The 19085-nt window shown below is 50.9% G+C and overlaps 5 protein-coding genes across 5 annotated transcripts; 2 read left to right on the top strand and 3 right to left on the bottom strand.

The window, feature by feature from the left end:
• Window positions 1-580: 580 nt before the first annotated feature.
• On the top strand, window positions 581-2730 carry FMAN_13618 (uncharacterized protein; the record flags this gene model as incomplete). Its single annotated transcript, XM_041833107.1, has 4 exons — window positions 581-668; window positions 745-1126; window positions 1184-1586; window positions 1639-2730. The coding sequence occupies 4 exons, from the start codon at window positions 581-583 to the stop codon at window positions 2728-2730; spliced, it is 1965 nt and encodes a 654-aa protein (XP_041683504.1).
• A 506-nt stretch (window positions 2731-3236) lies between these two features.
• On the bottom strand, window positions 3237-5246 carry FMAN_13617 (uncharacterized protein; the record flags this gene model as incomplete). Its single annotated transcript, XM_041833106.1, has 5 exons — window positions 3237-3383; window positions 3431-3774; window positions 3827-3951; window positions 4000-5047; window positions 5105-5246. 5 exons carry the CDS (start codon window positions 5244-5246, stop codon window positions 3237-3239), a joined length of 1806 nt encoding a protein of 601 aa, XP_041683503.1.
• A 2209-nt stretch (window positions 5247-7455) lies between these two features.
• Window positions 7456-8808, top strand: FMAN_13616 (uncharacterized protein; the record flags this gene model as incomplete). The annotated part of the gene is made up of 1 exon (XM_041833105.1): window positions 7456-8808. The coding sequence occupies one exon, from the start codon at window positions 7456-7458 to the stop codon at window positions 8806-8808; it is 1353 nt and encodes a 450-aa protein (XP_041683502.1).
• An 869-nt stretch (window positions 8809-9677) lies between these two features.
• FMAN_13615 (uncharacterized protein) lies at window positions 9678-15937 on the bottom strand (the record flags this gene model as incomplete). The annotated part of the gene is made up of 2 exons (XM_041833104.1): window positions 9678-15467; window positions 15524-15937. The coding sequence occupies 2 exons, from the start codon at window positions 15935-15937 to the stop codon at window positions 9678-9680; spliced, it is 6204 nt and encodes a 2067-aa protein (XP_041683501.1).
• A 1124-nt stretch (window positions 15938-17061) lies between these two features.
• Window positions 17062-17934, bottom strand: FMAN_13614 (uncharacterized protein; the record flags this gene model as incomplete). Its single annotated transcript, XM_041833103.1, has 1 exon — window positions 17062-17934. The coding sequence occupies one exon, from the start codon at window positions 17932-17934 to the stop codon at window positions 17062-17064; it is 873 nt and encodes a 290-aa protein (XP_041683500.1).
• Between the last annotated feature and the right edge of the window lie 1151 nt (window positions 17935-19085).

Genomic DNA, 19085 nt, shown 5'->3' with positions numbered 1-19085 from the left:
TAGTCTGACGGGAAGCGGCTTCGACCCGAATGCGCTCCAATTGAGGGTTATGCATAATGTAACAGTAATTCTATGCCAAGCTCAGAAATCGACCATCATTTCCACATATAGAGAGACCCTTGACTCTTGGAGGGACGAGAGGCCGCATCCCCGCGGCGGCTGAAAGAAATGGCGCCAGTGGGATGAAAAGCGCCCGCACAATCGGCACAGATTTTGACAGGAAATCGGGGTTCAGATGCTTCCGATCTGTATGATATTCTCTCCTCTCTCGACGGCAATGCCTCGCGGCTCTTGCTCCACCGTCGCCACCGCACTCCATCGTCAAGCATGGATATCTTTCGGCCCATGAACCTGAGCATCAAGGTGATTACTACCTAATACGTGCTAAACACCGCCAACTCGCGTACGTACCTCTGTAGGATTGCAGTAGTAGCATAAAACTAGTGTTCGATATATAGACGGCATAGAAAGCCATGTGGCATAAGCCGATCTCTCCCCTTTCCCTCTCTTCCCTCCCCCAACCCTCTCGAGTCCTTGGCGTTCTGTCCCGTCCCTGCAGTCAGCCTCAAAACTCTACAAGATGCAAGGCTCTCACATCTCGTGGCTGATTGCCGCGCTTGTTCCTTTCACCCTTGCTCAGACGATCGAAGTCGATGGCAAGACGGTCCGTACGTAACACCGTCGCCTGCAGATATGGTTTTCTTTTGCTCTCATGAACCATTGCTAATCTGAAACATGTGGTAGCGGCCAATGAGAAGAATGTTGCCCCTGCGTGGTCTGAGCCACCGGCTGCATCGTCGAGGTATTCTTTTGTTGATGATACCCCTCGGCTGACCGATGCCGTGCTCACCAACCTCACGGACCTCAACCTCAGTGAGGTTGATCTATTCTACTTTGCTGATACCAAGGGTTCAAAGAAGAGATCTGCTGCTGTCGCCTCAAAGTGCAAGGTCTTCCCTGGTGACAAGCTTTACCCAAACAAACTCATCTGGAAGGTCTTCGACCTCCTCAGCGGAGGTGCCCTTATCAGCACAGTTCCCCTTGGCTCTGCCTGCTACAAAGGAGAGCATTACAACAAGGAGAAGTGCGATTTTCTCCTCTCAAACTGGCATAATTCAACCACTCAGTTAGTTTCATCCTCGATTGTGCCGTCTCATACAGGCATCAGACTAACATTGTGAAGCATCGATGATCCCACTTCGGTCATGTCACCCCTGTTTGAGGGTGCCACCTGCGAGCCCGAGAACGCCGCTTCAGGCTCCAAGTGTACCATCGGTGGCTTCCCTCTTTACTCTATCAAAGCCACGTGTGTTGCCCATATCCAACTCGCCGTCAACTTTGCTCGCAACCTCAACCTCCGTCTTGTCGTTCACAATACTGGCCATGACTTCCTTGGCAAGAGCACCGGTGCTGGTGCCCTGAGCATCTGGACACATCACCTCAAGGACATCAAGTTCACCAAGAACTACCGTGGTGCTAGCAGCTATACTGGCCCTGCCTTCAAGATTGGTGCTGGTATCCAAGTCAAGGACCTGTACCTGGCTGCCGACCAGCAGGGTTACACTGCTGTTGGCGGAGAGTGCCGTGTAAGTCTTCCTTTTCATCGGTCATCACTCCCAGACACTAATGGGTCCCTAGGATGTTGGTGTTGCTGGCGGTTATCTTCCCGGCGGTGGCCACTCCCCCATCAGCCCCATCGCCGGTCTTGCTGCCGACCAGCTCCTCAGCGTTGACATCGTCACACCTGATGGTCGCTTCGTCACTGCCGACGAGAAGCAGAACACTGACCTCTTCTGGGCAGTCCGTGGTGGTGGTGCTGCCACCTGGGGCGTTGTTGTCTCCATGACCGTCCGAGTCTACCCCAAGATGAAGTTCTCTGGTATGACCTGGAGCGTCAATACCAAGGACGCTGGCATCTCTCAGGAGGCTCTCTTCAAGGCCCTTGATGTCTACTGGCGCCGCTTCCCCGAGTACTCTGACAAGAACAGCTACGGCTACAGCTTCATGTTCCCTGCTGGTAACGGCAGTTTCCTTTGGACCATGAACCCTTGGATGATCCCCAACATCTCTGTTGGCGAGTTCAAGAAGATTGTCCAGCCTCTCCTTGATGAGTGGAAGGAACTCGGCGTTGACCCCAAGCCCACATTCTTTGAGCATGACCGCTTTTACCCTGCTTGGAAGACACATTTCCCTGCTGAAAACGTCGGTAACTACAATGGTCGCTCCGGGTCTCGTCTTATTCCCCGCAAGAACTGGAATGACCCCAAGCTCCTCAACAACACCATCGACGTTCTCAAGGGTATCCTTGCTGACGAAGGCATCCTCATTATTTACAACATCAATGCCAAGCAGCAGAACACTCCTCCCAACTCTGCCAACCCTGCCTGGCGCGACGCCAATATGTTTGTTATCACTGCTCTTAACTGGAACTACACCGACAGTGAGGAGGAGATTGCCAAGGTCAACAACGAACTCACCCATGGTGTCATGGAGCGTCTCAAGGCTGTCACTCCCGGCGGTGGTGGCTACGGTAACGAAGGTGATGTTATGGATCCCGACTTCGGTCAGTCCTACTTCGGTTCCAACTATGCCAAGCTTTATCAGCTGAAGCAAAAGATCGACCCTTACGGTGTATTTTATGCTCCTACTGCTGTTGGAAGCGAGGACTGGTACATCACTGATCACCCAGCGTACGTGATCAAGCAGACCGGCCGTCTTTGCCGCAAGTAATTAGCCTAGCGCAGAGCTCCTTTTCATTGTATATACTTCTATTGCGCTCCTTGCTTGATGTAAAACAAGAATAATTTGAAGCCTGTCAGGCTGCTCTTTGCAGACTGACCAATTGCATTCCTTATGACACTGTTTCGCGTGAACATACGGGCCCGTCGCCCGTGCCAACTCAGGCTTTTGTTTGTTGGTATATTTCGCGTGAGGTACCTACCGATTTTACACTACGAAACTATTTATGAATAAGGCCTGATAGGTAAGGACCAGGATGTCACTTTCTCCATAACTACCTCTCCCACATATGCTTCGGGGAGCAAACTCAAGCCTTCAAAAGATGATGCTAATATGAATTTGGTCAAGACTCCCCTAAACTTAGGCCAAATTACCTACCTAGATATTCTTATCGCTTAGAATCAAATTCGCAAGCTTCTTGCCTTCCTTAGACGTGTTGGCAGTCTTGGCTTCTAATTGTCTGTCTCAGTGTGTATATCTACTTCATCCCCGCACTCCTACCAGGTATCCTGGTTGTGATCTTTGAACTTATGCCAAGTTGACTCGTCAAACCGGCCACTATTAGTTCCAGCATTCCATAATGCTCCTCCTCCATCCTTGATCAAAATGTACCCTCTAGGATCCTCAATATTCATAGCAAGTTGCTTTAATCCAGGTCAGTAAGCGGGGTCGAGTGATGGGACTTATTTACCTTGATTCCTTCTTCTTCTTTGGCAATTGCATCGACTAAGCGTTCAAGACTTCCGTAACTATCAATGCGCCATTGATACTCAGCAGTATCCATTTCGGCCACGTAATCATGATTGTAGCCAAACCAAAACCTTCGGATGGACCCTGCAATAGTTGCAACAGTGTACTCACCGAGATCTCTAGACACGGACTTTGGGAAACGCCAGTAGGCCGAGTTATCCATCATGGTGATGAAAAAGAAACCTTTGGTACCAAGGCTTATGTGTTTGGGACATCCAAACTTTTGGTGCTTTTCGAGCCATGCGACGAGCTTCGGATACTCGGTCGCTAACGAGTCGGACCAACCTGCTCCAGATATTAGTAACTATCTATATCAAAAAACTGAGCTTTGACTTACATGTCCAACAGTTAAGGTCACTTCCAGTATGATAGTGGTAGAGCCATGATCCGTTGGCGCCTAGTGCACAAATCTTGTGTTTATCATTGTCACCTATCAATGGCTTCAGGTCGTTTTGGCGGCATCTGTGGCTGGTAAGGTACTTTATTAATAATGAGAGGACTTTCACTTACTCAAAGCTTTCCCCTTTATTTCCAAAGAAGAAGTCCTTTCTTGATAGGAACAAGGAAACGTCCCAGGGGGGCTTTACATAATGAGACATTGAGCTTCGAGGTCCCGTTCTCGAGATCCCCATTCTAGCAGTTCCACTCTCGCTGAGCTGAAGGCGGAGAATCTGGAGTTCCTTGGTAGTTTCTTCGGTTCGTTGAAGCATCTCATGTTCTCGGATCTTGCGTTGCTCTTCCAGACCCTCAATCTTCTTGTCCCGTTGGCCCACCCGCTCTTGGCTTTCTTGGTACTTCCCTTCCAGGACTTTGAAGCGACGTCTCTGTTCTTTCATCTCTTCAAGACTGACCTTGAGATTTTTTCGTTCTTGATTGAGATAGTCAATCTTTTTCTTCATCGTCTCGCGATATTGGCGTTGTTCTTCGGCTGACTTTTCGTCCTGGTCCTTCCGGGCTTGCCTCTCCATTTCGAGGGCTTCTGACATCTCCTTGATGACCCTTTGCTCAGCTAGAAGAATGTCCGAGTTAAGGCCAATGCCAGCTTCAGTCTCATTTAGATCCTTATGCTCACTGACCATTTCCTTTTGAATGGAAATAGTGACTCGATTGTTTTTGGCAACAGTTTTGAGCAGGGACATTGCGGATGAGAGGGTATTATTATGACGATTGACTTGAGCGCCTTCTTCGACCAGGGCTTCCCAAAAACCATCCGTGGCGATCAGCTCTTGCTCTCGCTTTTCTCCCGTGGCTGCGTTCTCGGCTTCCCACATAGTAGTGACAAGAATAACGTTCTTGAGACTGTCCTTTCCACAGAGCTTCCGGAACATCATGAGGTTCTTTCGAGCAGATCCGCCCATACGACGATCTGTGATTCTATGAAGGTATAGGATCCCGCTCAGTTTGACATTGTCTTCATATGTCTTGGCAAGACATAAAGCAATCTCTTTGAGAACTTCGGTATCTGATCGATTCGTGTCATCGAACCCCGGAGTATCCAGCAGATATATATCAGAGGTATCTGACCATTTGCATTGGTATGCAGTGACGTGCTGTGTACCTGCATCGTGTTAAGACGAGACCGTGTCAACTAATAAATGACATGGCCGAAACGTACAAGCTTGCAGATCATGGCCAACGGGAACATCTTGTCCAGTGCACAGCGAGATGAAAGTGCTCTTCCCAGACCCAGTCATCCCCATAATAGCTATCAAAATGTCACTCGACCTCGGCCTAAAGCCTAGGAATACGTCGCCCATGGTGTCAGTTTGTCTTTGCTCGGGACAATACACGGTGTCTGAAAGAAAGAGAGTCTGTACCGAGCAAAGCTCCGTCAGTTGAGTGAATTTTGTCCTTTATGCAGTTGCCTGAGTCTGGGGCATCCTATCCGCTGCGTGGCACTGGGGTGACAAGCGACCATCGGATTTGCGGGAAGCGAGGTAGGCAACCCAAGCTTCATTCTCAGCGTATCAATTGCTGCGAGTTGGAGCTTCATCACAGTTGATGAACATGCTCAACCCCGCTGTGGCTTGCAGCATCATTTCAGCGTGACCTCTTGCATTATCGTGGTGATGCGACGTTCAGGCTGATTGCGATATGGCGTATGTCATTGGCTGATATCACTACAATTTGACATGGTTGCTTGCTGGCTGTAGCACGACCTGGCAGTAATGCATACAGGGGGTTGCCTAACGCCTTGGCATTTGTGGCAAGGCATATTTATTGGAGTGGCCATGGGACAAGAGAAGTCAGGACCTTTATTCTGGGTAGCAAAGATTTAGGTAAGTTTAGATGAGCTTAGGGAGACTTAGTGGACCTCGACTTGGCGTTCTTCAAGTCAGTTAATTTTGACATCTCAAGTTTAGGTCAGAATTATTCTTGGTGGTTGCGCGAGGGCATGAGCGCTAAAATAATCATCATGCAGACAGCTGAAGACAGGGTTTAGTTTTTAGATCAGTTTCTGTCCTTCGCCAAGTAAACACGAGGTAACTGAAAACCCTGTTCCTTTGTATCTTAATTATTTGTAACGAATTGTCATCCTGCAGAAGCCAGCTGCCAATCGACCATACCTGCCGAGTCTTATCCACCATCTTCACAAACATCGCTTTTTACCGAGGCCAGATCTACGGAAACTGCTTTCGTCTGGGTCGGATACTACATCTTGATCGAATAACTGATAATAGTGTCTCAGGATCGGCGATATAAAACTTTCAATTGGTCCAGAAGAGTAAAAACAGATGTATAGACATATGAGCATCCGCCTTCTCCATTCTTTCAGGTATTCTTGCTGTTTCTGATGCTCAAAGCCCAGCTGTCTTTGGACTTCAGCATGAAATTGACAAGGACCATATCAGATTTGATGAAACTGCAGCGGGGATCGTCCTCAGCGATCACTAGGCCATCTGTAGGATCGCTTGCAAGGTGAACTCAGAGCCTTGCAAAGGCCTCCCCTTAGGATTGGATCATGATCCTCGGGATAGAAACAAGAAGTTGGGTAACAAAGACAGGACTCGGAGTTATGGATAACAGCAGTAGAGATGGGCAAAAGGTACTTGCGCCAAACAGATGAAGCGCATTTCGTGGACAAAAGGAAAGGGGCACAGGGAGAGATTCGATCACACTCAGGACGAGATTTCTAGGATATTCATCAGAAATATAAAGGTTGAAATCAGACGTAATTGCAGCTGGAGCTGCCATCTTACAGATTCCTGTTATACCAGTGCCTTATTTTAACAAGGTACAGCTGGGATGACGCTAGACCTGCCCAGGATGAGAGAAAATAAGCCTGAAGAAGGCAGGGAGTTTCTGAGCATAATTAGATCCAGTTGGTTGTTTTTTAGTCTGTATATACGTCATATGCTATCTGTTTACTGCTAAGCCTTACTCAACTGCCGGAAGCGAGTGCGCGTACCTGAGGCGAAAGGCCCACTATACGGCTATTGAAATAGGGAATAATCAAGATTTACCGTCTATGCACATGAAGCCACTGGACTCGCTGCATGGAAATTGCGTTTGGCGCGAAGTCCGAATTTCCGGGAATGGTGGGGACCGAATGCGAAAAACTCCCAACTTCCGCTGAGTCAGGAGTCTGATCCAATCCCGTTGTCAGATTTGCCATGGCTTTATCACCGTGTCCGAGCCCGGGAGGCTTAATAAACGGAGATTCGGGAAGACAGCTGAGTTTGGCGGCGGCGGCATGTAACACAACCCCGTTGACAGCTCAGGGGAATGGCATGATGTTTTTTATATTTGAGATTTATAAGTAAACAATATGTCCTGAGTCTATCTTCAACCACTAACTAAAAGCCGTATCCGATTCTTCCATTTCATCCTCCCACAACTTACTTGATACACAAAAAGCATCATATATCCACCATGACATTAATACCACCTCGATCGTCCAACCGAATCTCTTCACGGTCTACACCATTATCAGTCAGGATGAATACCTACATAATACCCGTCATTATGACGGCCTTGATGGTCCAGCTCCTGTTCCTGGCAAATATGTCCTACCTCTTTGGCTCCCTCTTCAAGTCCTCGACACGAATGCACAACCTCAAGATCCTCGCGATCGATTTCGACGGCAGCGATATCGGAAAGGCCATTTCTGGTGCTTATGGTACCCTCCAGTCAGACAAGTTCCCTTCCGTGGAGTTCGGCTCGTCCTCAGAGTACGATACCCCCGAAAAGGTTCGAGACGCCGTCTGTAGTCATGGCTACTGGGGTGCTATTTATACTCATCCTGGTGCTTCTGATCGTCTTTTGTCCACCATCGAGGGCGATAACACTACTGTTTATGATCCACAAGACGCAGTCACTGCGATTTACAATGGCGCATACTACCCTTCCATCTTCTCCTCCCTCCAGGGCAACATGCAGAGTCTTGTTGGCGCTGCCGCAACCATGTATGGTCTCTCGACTCCCGATGCCCTCAAGGCCGTCAACATGACCAATCCTACCTCAGCGAGCACCTTCCTTCGGCCCTTCCAAGCCCATATCTGGAACATCATGCCGACCGAGCAGGGCACAAGGGTTCTTCTGAATACTGTCTCACTAGTGATGGGCATTCTGATGCATTTCTTTTTCCAGATGGGATTGAATGGCATTACAACTTCTGCCAAGGTCCTCCAGTCCTACTCAAAGCGAGATGTCTACGTCTTCCGCTTCATCACTGGCAAGATTTATACCCTCATCGGTGCTTTAGGCATGGCTGGCTATTTCTGGGCCTTCCGGGAGAACTGGAGCGTCGATGCTGCTCAGTTCTTTGAGACTTGGATGTGCCTCTGGTTCTACATGGACATCAACTACCTCGTCATCGACACAGTGCTGGCGACTATAGTCCCTATGCAGTTCTTTGCTTTCTTCCTTCTTACCTGGATTATTCTCAATATCGGATCAACCGTCTTCCCATTTGAGCTCACACCTGGGTTCTACCATTGGTCGTGGGCACTTCCAGCCCATAACGCCTGGCTTCTTCTTGTCGGTATCTGGTCTGGGTGCCGTGCCAACATTGGAGTTACTCTGCCTATCTTGTTCTCTTGGTGGGTTGTCGGCCACGCTGGAAGTGCATGGTCAGTTCGCAAGAGGTGCTTGATGGCCGAGGCAGAGGCCGAGAGTCAGCTGCAAGATGCTCCCAACGAAAAGTTTGAACGATTCAGCACCGAGCAGACACGACAGGAAACATCACATGGACTGAGGCCGGTGCAGGATCTCGACCTGGAGGCCAACCTCTCCGCGCAGCGTCTGCGCAATGACGACGATAATCGGACAGTTACAAATGGCGGCGAGCCGACACAGGAACGCGATAATATCAAATAGTGCCGATGCGAATCGGTTTATCTGCAGTTGGGTTCTTGAAGATACTTGCTTGCCATCATGCTTAGCGAACTGGATTTTGGATTTATGGATTGGCGTTTGACTAGAGGACCGAAATAGATACTTGGGCTTTTGCCGATAGGCGTCATAGATGATTCGATAGACATTCCCTCATACACTCTATAGACTGAGGGCTATTAAAATAATACATCAGCATTTAATATTCAGAACAGCTATAATTTATACACATTGAAATTCTTCAATTAATTCGTCAGTACTAATAGATGCATGATGCAACGCGATGGAGAGTGTAACACCTGATTTGAGAGCAGATGAATCTTTGAGAATTCTTCTGAGCTCTCTGCCGCTAATTTCTGGGTCAGCCTCTGGTGACAGCGGAGTCGGTTCATAATGGACGCCATCAGCTCAGAGGTCGCTTCGTGAATGAGAAAGGTATGGCGATCAAGAAGAGACTACCGAATGATAGGAAACAATTCGGTGCAGCGAAAGACCATCACGCCAGCGTAGGTTATGCGCATCAAAGAACAGGAGCTCAGCAAGTTTGACGAGAGCGTGGTGTAAATACTGGCAAGACCCTTGGACAGTTGAGAGCCCACTAAAGTGGGAAAGATTTAGGCCTTGTAACGATGATGTTTAGTTGAGCTTAGGGCAATCTTAGGGGCCTCTCTAGTGACCTGGTGGGGTTGACCTCGGATCAAAGCAACCTAGGTTTCGTGCCATTTGAAGATTCGGGCGAGCCTGGTGAGAAATTCCATGTGAAACGCTTTATTTAAGTAAATGAAATATATAACCAATTAACCTGTGGTGCCCTTTCTATCCGTAGAAAATAAATATGCGAAAACTTTCCAAAACTAGATCAAAACGTTAGGGTTTTTGACAAACCCCTCAATGACACGCGCCAGCTCCTCCACCCTTGCCTCCCAGAAATCCCGACGCTCCTCGTCAGCCTCAATACCAATCTGAGTTCTACCGTTTTCAACAAATGATACAATACGAGGCGGTGTAGCAGGTTCGGGGTGAGGAATGGAGTAATCCACGCGACACTTTGTTCCAGCGAAAGGAATCGAGTCGAAGAACTCCTTGTTGAGATGGTTGGTAAAAGAGCCGTAGAAGGGAGTCTCTGCAGGCCAGTCTGTACACTCCTTGAGCACTTCCTGGAAGCTGAGCGTAGCGTGTTGGCTGCCCTCAACGGATTGACTGCGCACGTAGTCCAGGAGCTGTGAAGCTGTCCAGTTTTGCTCAAACTTGACGCGGACGGGCTGGTACTGGTAGCAAGGACCCATGATGGTGTCAATACCAGCGACATCGACGTCGCGACCGGAGACAATACCACCGAATGTGACATCGGAGACATTGAGGTGCTGCGACAGTACCTTGGCCCAGCCAGCAGTGAGAAGCATCGCGTGTGTTGTGTCAGGTGAGGCTCCAGAGATGTCAACATCCTTGGTCATGAATGCAGTCTTCTGCTGAGGCTCCGCAGCAGGAGCGATCTCAGTATATGTTGATCCCTTAAGAGTCTTGCGCCAGAAGCCTACGTTCTGAGATTTAGCGGTTGAGAGGTGCTGGATGAAGGTCTCGAAAGGCTCCGACGCGGGGATCTCCAGGCCCCGGTAGCGAAGCTCAAGCTGGCGCAGAAGTTCTGGCAGGGACACACCGTCGTATTGCGCGTGCGAGATACGGATCATGAAAGCATTCTCAGTCTCGCCTCGAAGAACGAAAAGGCGAATGAAAGAAGCGCCGAAAGCGAGATCAGTGCTGTTGTTGGCATCCGACTGTGCGATCTGCTTGGCAGCATCGTCAATTGAGCCCTCAACGCTCTGCTCCGTGACAGGCACCGTCATGTCACTGAGGACAACTTGGAGGCTTTGTCCCTCATGTTGAACAAACACAGTTCGAAGAATAGCGTGCTGCGACACGAGGTACTGGAAGCTGTCGACAAGACGGGCCGTGTCAATTGACTGGTCCAGGTAGAGCATATTGTACTGAAGTGAGCTTCGTGGGGCAGACACTGTTTGCTTCACATCGCCACTCTGGGGTCCAGTGGTGGGGAGGACGTCCTGAATCTTCCAGGTCGAGTCGGCCAATTGAGGCTGGATGGCCTGGGCGAGGAAGCCATCGACATCCTTGATACTCAATAGCGAGAAGGGGGCGTATTTCTTCGTGCTCTCGCTGGCCTCGGGTAAGTTTTCGACCAACGAGTTGGCCATGCCCCGAAGCTGCATGTTCTGGAAAATGCTTGCGACAGACAAACGGTAACCATCCTGTCGCAGAGCAGAGACCATACGCATGGCGACGATGGAATCACCACCAAGACGGAAGAAGTTATCATCGAGAGACAACTTCTCCTCCTCAATGCCAAGGAACTTGGACCATGAAGCGCGAAGCACGCGCTCCTTTGTGGTCAAGACCGTAGTGTCGGCAATTGTCTTCTTGAGAGATGCGAAGGACTTGCGGAGTTCGACGATCAGTGACAAAGAAACCTCCGAAGCAAGAGTCTCAATGGAATTGATGTCTACGTTGCTGGTGAGGGGAATACAGATCGAGGGAATGGCATAAGGTGGGAGAGTCTCAACCATTGCTTTGTTGAGGCCGATAATTGCTGCAGCGAGTTCAACGGAGACTTCTTCGGCCAAAGGAAGCGATGCATCTCTAGCATCGACGCCGAGCTTGAGCAATTGAACATCCATCGCCGCTTTATCTTTGACAAATGCGACAACCACGGGAGTCTGGCTGCTTGAACCCTTGGGAACAACAAGTCGGCTCACAGATTCAGCGGTACCAGGAAGCAGGCGCTTGAGCTCAAGGTTCGTAGCATTGAGATCCACGACGCGACCGTCAACACTAGCCATGTCATCCTTGCGACCGACGAACACCAAGCTCAGATCATCAGTGTATTTGACGAGGTCTCCGGTGCGGAAGAGCTTGCTTTGTCGGCCAGGGTAGCCAAGCGCACCCTCCTTCAACCATTCAGGAGCATCAACCACATCGGCATCGTCGCGCACTGAAGCACATTCAAGCAGGAGCTCTCCAGTGCTTCCAAGTGGCATGAGAAGCTTCTCATTACCAGGCTGGACGACCCAAGGAACATATTGGACCGTGGGGTATTTGTCGCCGCTGGACAGGAATCGCGAGATGTCCTTGGGAGAGACAGGTGCCTGCTTGTTGGCTTCCCAGATCTCTCCTAACTCTTCTTCGCCGAGGCATGTGACATCGCTCAGTGACCGCGACACGTCGCCACGAAGCTGGTTGATGGCAACTTCGAACTGCGACAGCACGCGCTGAACTTGAACGGGGCTGAGAAGCTCCGAGTCAAAGCTTGCCAGCAGCCGGAAGCCGGTCTTCTGAAGGGACACAGCCAACATAAGAGGGTATGAGTTGAAGTGCAGAGCCTCAAGAGCGGCATCTCCCCCACGGAAAGAAGGTAGCTCATCGGTTTCTGTCTCAGAAGGCTCGGGGTCTTGGGGCTGGACGACAAGACCCATAGTGACTTCACAAGCAATTTGAGCATCTTCACTCAATCGGCGAATATGCTGGATACCCAGATGTTCATGTGCAGAGCGAGCGACACTCTGTTCCTGGACCGCACGAAGAAACTCTTGCACTGTGCTTGTGCGGTCGAGACGAATGCGAACCGGGACAGTCGCGAGAATGGGACCCTCGATGAGTTCGGCACCAGGAAGGGGAATGGTGCGACCCATGAAGGTCTCGCCGAAAACAACATCGTCGCTCATGGAGTATTGCGACGCCAGCAGAGCCCACGCAGCTCGAATAACGGTGGCGATAGTGATGTCGGACTTGGTAGCCTTGTCAAGCTTGATGAATCGCTCAGTCAGAGAGGTAGGGTCGGGGATGTAAGAGCGCGATGGAAGGGTTGGGAATTGAGGTCCTGTGGCGCCAGCAAGTTGAGTCTTCCAGTAGTCCTTGGACGACTCGCGTGAGTCTTCAGCAAGATAGCGAATGAAGTGCTTGAATTGAGCAGGGCGCGATACTTCTTCACCCTTGTACGCAGCGCGGGCATGCTCGACGATGAGATCTGTAGACCATCCGTCATAGATGGCGTGGTGGGCCGTCCAGACAAAGTATCGCTTGTCGAGAGCCTTGTCGGTGACGATGGCGAAGCGAGAGAGCGGTGCGCCAGGCGACATTGGCTCTTTCTTGTCTTCCTCAAGGAACTCCTCCAGTGAAGACTCAACCTCCTTCCATTGAAGCGATTCGTTGACGACAACTTGCATGAAGCCATGCTGCTTGAACTCAACAATGCGGGTGCGAAGGATGGGGCTCTCCTTGTACACAACATCCCAAGCGGACTTGAGCTTGTCGACAGAACTCGAGGCGGGGATATCTGCGATTCGTTGCGCGACATAGTTCTCCTTCGATCGCGTGTAGAACGCCATGTGAATCTCCTGCATAGGCGCACAAGGGTAAATGTCCTCAATCGCACTGACGTCGCATCCCGATTTCTCAGCAGCCTCAGCGCGCAGGGCATCGCGGTCCATGTTATCCTTCAGCAGAGAGAACTCAGGAATCTGCATATCAACACCCTTGCTCTTATCACCCTTTTGCATCGACTTCGCCATATCGGCGAGAACAGGGTAATTGAAGATATCAGCGACAGAAAGCGTGTATCCCCAGTCTCGGATGACTGGCACGAGCTTCATCGCAAGAACGGAGTCTCCGCCAGATGTGAAGAAGTTGTGGGTAGTGCTGACTTGCTTCGTCTCGAGTCCAAGCAGGCGACACCACGAGTCGCGCAGGAAGAGCTCAGCCTCGGACTCTGGCTCCCGGATCTCGGAGGACTCATTTGCGGCTGCTGAGGCCTGAAGGTTTGCAGAGATCTCAGCACCGAGAGCGCGAAGAGACTTGCGATCGGTCTTGCCAGATACAAGGTAGGGAATCTTGGAGAGGGTAATGTACGTCGCAGGTACCATGTATACTGGAACTACCTTCGAGAGTCTCTCATTGAGCGTCTCGAGTGAGTCGCGCAGACGAGGTGGGAAGTCAATTTGCCGAGCATCACCATCGTCCTTGGCTTCACGATCAGCGATGAACGCTACCAGCATAGACTCCTTATTCTGGTTTCGCGGTGCGATGATCTCAGCGACGACTTCAGCGCCCGCAGGGAGAAGGTTCTTGATGTGGTGCTCGATCTCTCCTAGCTCTACACGCTGGCCACGAAGCTTGATCTGAGTGTCCTTGCGACCGACGAAGACGAAGCCTTTTTCGCCGTCTGGATCATATCGGACCAAGTCACCTGTCTTGTACAGACGCCCATGGCGACCGGGAATTCCACCAGCGCCAGCGAGGAGGAAGTCGGGGTCATGGATGAAGACCGCGTTTGTCTTCTCCGCATCACCAAGGTATCCTTGACCAACAATTGGTCCCTCGACGAGCAATTCGCCGACAGCACCCACAGGAACAAGCTTGTTGTGATCGTCGGGATCAACGAGCCAGATGCAAGCACCCGTGCCTGGACCAATACTGACGTACGGCTTGCCTGCTGCGCTGGGATTGACAGTACATCCAATTGTGCACTCAGCAGGGCCATAGCCAACGACAATTCGAGTATGTTGGCCCCAGATCGCAATATCTCCAGCTGAACAAGACTCGCCACCGATACCAAGACTGTTCAGCGATGGGATAATATCAGGATCCAAGATGCGTGCGACTGACGGTGTGATGTTGACCATGTTCACCCTCAAACGGCGGATCGCACCGCTGAGATCGTTCACGCGGTCTTGATCAGTTGGAATGCAAAGACATCCACCACGAATGAGCGTGCAAAGTATACTATCGACACTGACATCGAAAGCATATGATGTAAAATCGAGCGATCGTGAAGTACTCGAGTACCCAATTCCCGTGCTTCGCGCAAGAGCGCTAGCAGTATATGTTTCGTGCGAGAGCATAACTCCCTTTGGCGTACCTGTACTTCCGGAAGTAAAGATGATATAGAGGAGAGAATCGGGCGGTACGTCGGGGAGTTTTCGGAGAGGATCTTGGATCGTCTTGGCCAAAGAGTCGAGAGTCGCAGTGTCGACAATGACATGCTTCGCGTCGGGCGCGATTTCGGGGCCGTATTTCGCTTGGTCTCGAGAGGTGAGAATGTGTGTCGCGTTGACTTGTTGAGCCATAACTTGTCGTCGCTGCATGGGTTGGCTGGGATCGTGGAGAGAGAAAGCTGCGCCGGCTTTGATGATACCCATGACAGCGACGGTCGTCCATCTTGACTTCTCGAAGCATAGCGGTACAATATCGCCGACTTTGACTCCGAGATCAATGAGATGTTGCGCAAGCAGTGTTGATAGTCTGTCAACATCTGCGTATGTGAAGTCGCCATCCCATGAGCAAATCGCTGGCGCATCAGGGCGCCACCTCACTTGCTCAGCGATCAAGGTGTGAATGCACATGGGCACTGGTGGAGGAAGGTCTTTGTTCCAGTTCCATATCACAGACTTGTCGAGCTCGCCTAGTGGTAGGACAGAGCTAATTGTTGCGGTCGAATCAGTGAGTGTTGTGTTGAGAACTTCTACGAGGGCTTGGGCAAAGTGGTTGGCGAGGAACTCTGCGCCGAGAGGCTCGCGCCATGTCGGTCGGAGCCATAGAACGTCGTCTTCTAGTGTCGCTTCAATCTGGACGTTTCCCTGTGTCGCGCAACCCGTTAGTTAGTGTAGATGAGAGGTGAGGCTCATGCGCTTACCCAGTTCACTGACAACTCGCCCTCATCGGTCACGTTGGTAACGACCTCGCCTGTCGCAGCCTCATCATTGAAGAAGAACTTGTATCCTTTCGTCTCAAAAGGCTGTTCTGACTGTAATTCCTGTTGTAGGTAGTTTCGGAAGACCTTCAGCTCCGATGCGACAGAGTCGCTACCATCCCATTGCAGCTTCGATGTGTTGAGGGTGAATGTGCGACACGTTGAAGAGCCAATTTCGCTCAAACCCCACGAGAACTCAACATGATTCCCGTGGCTATGACGATACAGAAGAAGCGTCCATGCTAATAGTAGGATCTCAAGGTCATAGCTATCTTGGTCTTGTTGTTTGCGAAGAACAGGTACGTCATACCGCACACCCTTCGCCCGCGGCTGCGCCGACGACTGAACATCTCCCATGATGGATAAGATGTTTTTTGTGTATCTGTTTTAATGTTGAATTTGGTGGGCTGGAAGAAGATCCCACTGGAGACGATGGGAATACAGACAGATGCAGTTTGCAACGACGAGAAACTCTACATGAACGCCTCCACTATTTTATTACAGAATTGCCAGCCCAGACTGCAGGAACACCATTACGTATTGAACAGAGGTTTTCATCCGTCTTGAGCATATCGTATACCAGCTGTGTGGGGGGTAGACGGGGACCTTTGAAGCTTCACTCACTCAGGGTCCCGAGCTTCCCATCATGGGCGACTTCGGAGGGTGTCCGTCTTGGGGAGTCGTCTGCTCATCGGTCGTCCATTGCTGATCTCGGCACGCTAATCCGTACGTGAATCGACGTGAAGAGGATGAAGGCCCCACGCTCGATGGACCCCTTGGATACATCCTAGCTTCCCGTGTGAGAAGTTACGGAACTAGCGCGGGCAAAGAAGCAAGAAGAAGGGAGCGGGAGGACGGTGGCTTCGGTGAGAGGTTGCTCTGCCAAGGCGGTTGTGAATGAGGCTGCTTCTTCAAACAGGGGAAACACACATTCGCATGAACTCATGCAGCAGAGTGCGATGTGGTAGCCAGAGCTCTGGTAAAGGATTCATCCGCGTGGTATCGCATGTAGCAAATGGTTCGATGGACGTGAACAAGACTGGTCCTGGCTGAAGTGGTCGAGTTGCAGGCCTCTCCACCGCGCTATGTAACAGCGTTACAACCCAAGAGAAAACAGGGTTTCTTTTCGTCCCGTTACTATACGGAGAGTAGTAATAATCGACATGTCGGCGGGGACGTAGTGGATGAAGTGATGACCCCCATGAAGCCGAGGCGACAATTTTTCTTTTCGTGTGGTGGGGTGATTGATAAGTTCATTATCTGATCAGATTGACAAGGATCAGTGAAATCTCCACACGAGCTTGCCATGGCGTCACACCACAAGCCACTGAACAATTTGGACCTGTTAGCCTGTCTGTCAGGTACTTCTCAAGTGTCTGAAACCGCCGTGGCTAGCTCTAATGTGAATCAAGTATATCGGGCTCTATACTAAACAAGAAAAAATACAGAGGGAAAATGCCTCATAAATGCACTGTCATGCATCACAGCTTGCTATCCACCCATCTCGGAGCCCTCTTCTCCACAAAGGCCTGCACGCCTTCGTGGAAATTGTGCCCATCAGCCATGATCTTGTCCCACGTCTGACGGTGCACCCGGACTGCATTCTCAGCACTCCCATGCTCCCAGCCCGCAAGGATACCCGCGCGAGACACAATAACACTGTCAGGGCTATTCTTGATGATGAGCGCAGCGTACTCCAGCGCCTTCTGCACCACGGGTCGCTCCAGCACATCGCTGTCCGCTGGGGCGTCTTCAGTGATGGCGTTGAGAAAGCCGAATTCGCGGGCCTCTGCAGCGCTGATGCTCCGCCCTGTGAGGGCCATTTCAGTGGCGCGCGGGCGGCCAATTGTCCTCGCTAGTCTTGGTAGAGAGCCTGCATTAGCAACGACACCAATCTTAGCCTCAGGAAGAGCAAACGTAGCGCTCTTCGCAGCGACAATGAGGTCCAGATTGGCGATGATCTCGAAACCGCCTCCCATCGCCAGACCATTTACAGCGGCGATGATGGGCTTCTTTCCGCTCCTACGCGAAAGGCCGCCAAATCCCGTCGTGGGCGGGTCCATGGGTCTCTTCTCGGGAATTCCGTCTCTTTTGCGCTGATTGATCTGGTTCCATTCCTTGAGGTCCATGCCAGCGCAGAATGCACGCCCAGCGCCTGTGACTATTGCGCAGCGCAGTGAGGGCTCCTCGTCGTACCACTCCCAGAGAGCTTCGAGCTCATATTCTGCGTCGCTGGTCATTGCATTGAGGGCTTTGGGTCGGTTGAAGACCACGAGCATAACGTGTTGTGCTGGGAATGACACGAGGCCATAGCTTTGGGCTGGTGGTTGGCGATTGAACGTGTGCTGCGCCATGGTGATCGATTTGCTGAGGGACTGTGGATGGTGTGTGCTTCGGTGAGTATGGATGCGTTTATGTGCTGCCTTCGGTGATAAAACTTGGTCGGCAGGGTTTATCTGATGAAGCCGAGGATGCTCAATGGTCAACACCTCTTGATGATCTGTTCCGATCAGATAAAAAGATGGTGCAATGTGACCCAAGCCGGCGTTAGAGTTCCAGAAGGGTTCAGTTGAAAAGACCCCTGTCCCTCGATCTCCGGCACGCCCACGCCCCCTCCAGCGCATGGCATGGCACCCGGTCGCTTTGGCGTCGAGCTACGGAATGAACCGTTTGAGAATCTAATCAATCACATCTGATAATCCAGGGCGAAGATGCATCACATGCTGCATTCTAAGGATTTCTTTTTCATGATCGTGCATGATGCTAGGGTGGCCGAGATCGGACGGGATGCTTGAGAAGTTGAGCAGAATTTTCATGGGAGCTATGACAGTTCCAAGAGCTTGGGGATGATCACTGCCTGCTTTGACGTGAAGGAAGCTGGGCTAACTGAAGAATTCCAGCAAAGCATTGAGTGCGCCTCCAAAGACTCACAACAGAATACTTGCAATGGCTGAAAACAAAACACCATGTAAACGCGAATTTCACTTCCTTGGCAACGGTTTGTGTTTTCCTTTTTTCTACTCACGCCAAATTGTGGCTCTCTTGGCTAACAAGCATGTCCCGGTGCTATCGGTAGTTGAGCAAGCAAGCCACTGTTTCCCCCCGAACCGAGACCGCGTCTTTCTCGCCTCGACAAGAATGACATCGAGTTCACATACAATTCAATGGCCCCGTGATTGGGCATGAACAATGAGCGATATATGCATCGAGGCCCTAGATCGCTTTTCGAATCAGGAGCTGAAAACACAAGTGAGAACATGATGCGGTCGCGAAAGCGGTGCTTGGCCTGCGTGACCTCAGCTTTCGCAACGCAACAAGCCCTGCGAAGTACGTGTTTCGGCTACTTTTTGGGGGCATTGGTTTGTGTTTGCAAGGTCATGTTTGCTTCAATATTCCCCATTCACCTCCCCGTTATGTTGCGAGAGCTTGCGTAACGGTTCAATTGATCGCGGGGGGGCAGTGGGTGACGGCCTGCATTTGCGATGTGGTCGGCGGAAGCGCTGAA

The sequence above is a fragment of the Fusarium mangiferae genome (genome assembly GCF_900044065.1).
Source record: "Fusarium mangiferae strain MRC7560 genome assembly, contig: FMAN_scaffold007, whole genome shotgun sequence".
NCBI classification, from domain to species: Eukaryota; Fungi; Ascomycota; class Sordariomycetes; order Hypocreales; family Nectriaceae; genus Fusarium; species Fusarium mangiferae.
The sequence above is the reverse complement of the archived record's forward strand: the minus strand, read 5'-3'. Positions and strand labels throughout refer to the sequence as shown.